At 63.4% G+C, this 721-nt stretch overlaps 1 protein-coding gene across 1 annotated transcript; it reads left to right on the top strand.

Annotated features, from left to right (window-relative positions):
• Nucleotides 1-285, top strand: LOC308350814 (uncharacterized protein; the record flags this gene model as incomplete). The annotated part of the gene is made up of 1 exon (XM_080816293.1): nt 1-285. The coding sequence occupies one exon, from the start codon at nt 1-3 to the stop codon at nt 283-285; it is 285 nt and encodes a 94-aa protein (XP_080672419.1).
• Between the last annotated feature and the right edge of the window lie 436 nt (nt 286-721).

Genomic DNA, 721 nt, shown 5'->3' with positions numbered 1-721 from the left:
ATGTGCCACACCAGCTGCTCCACGGGCTGCTCGCCGGCCTCCTGCACCCCCAGCTCCTGCCAGACGTCCTGCTACGTGCCCGTGAGCTGCCAGCCCGCCATGTCCGTGAGCTGCAAGCCCGCCGTGTACGTTGTCCCCTCCTGCCAGTCCTCTGTGTGTGTGCCCGTGAGCTGCAAGCCCCTCGTGTTCATGGCCTCCTCCTGCCAGTCCTCCGGGGGCTGCCAGCCCTCCCGCCCCACCCTGCTCTACAGACCCATCTCCTGCAGCACCCCGTCCTGCTTCTGACCGGGATCCCCCCCGCAGCTGCTCCCAGGGCACAGGGGGCCACACCTGCACCCCTCATGGAGGAAGTCTTCAGCGGCCTCCGGGTTCTGCACAGGGCAGGTGAAGAACGTGCCCAACGGACCCTCGGAAGCCCATGGCGAGGATGTGGCAGGATGACCCAGATCCCTCTGTGACCCTGCGTATGCCCTGTGGGAGGCCTAGTTTCTGGGGTCCTCTGCCTCCAGCGGGGAACCAGCCCTGTGTGAGCCAAATAAATCATGCTTTCCTGATGCAGCTTGTCCCTGGTTTATCTTCATGTATTTCCAAGTTCTTTTCTCGAAGACATATACAGCCATGAGCAGAGCAGCCCCTCCTCAAAGAGCCCTCCCTCCAACAGCTCAGCTGGAGGTGGGGAGAGGGTCCGTGGAGGGTGGAGGGGGAAGGTGCCATTCCCACA

Source organism: Martes martes (assembly GCF_963455335.1).
Source record: "Martes martes genome assembly, chromosome: 1".
NCBI lineage: Eukaryota > Metazoa > Chordata > Mammalia > Carnivora > Mustelidae > Martes > Martes martes.
This window is presented reverse-complemented; position numbering and strand designations above follow the sequence as displayed.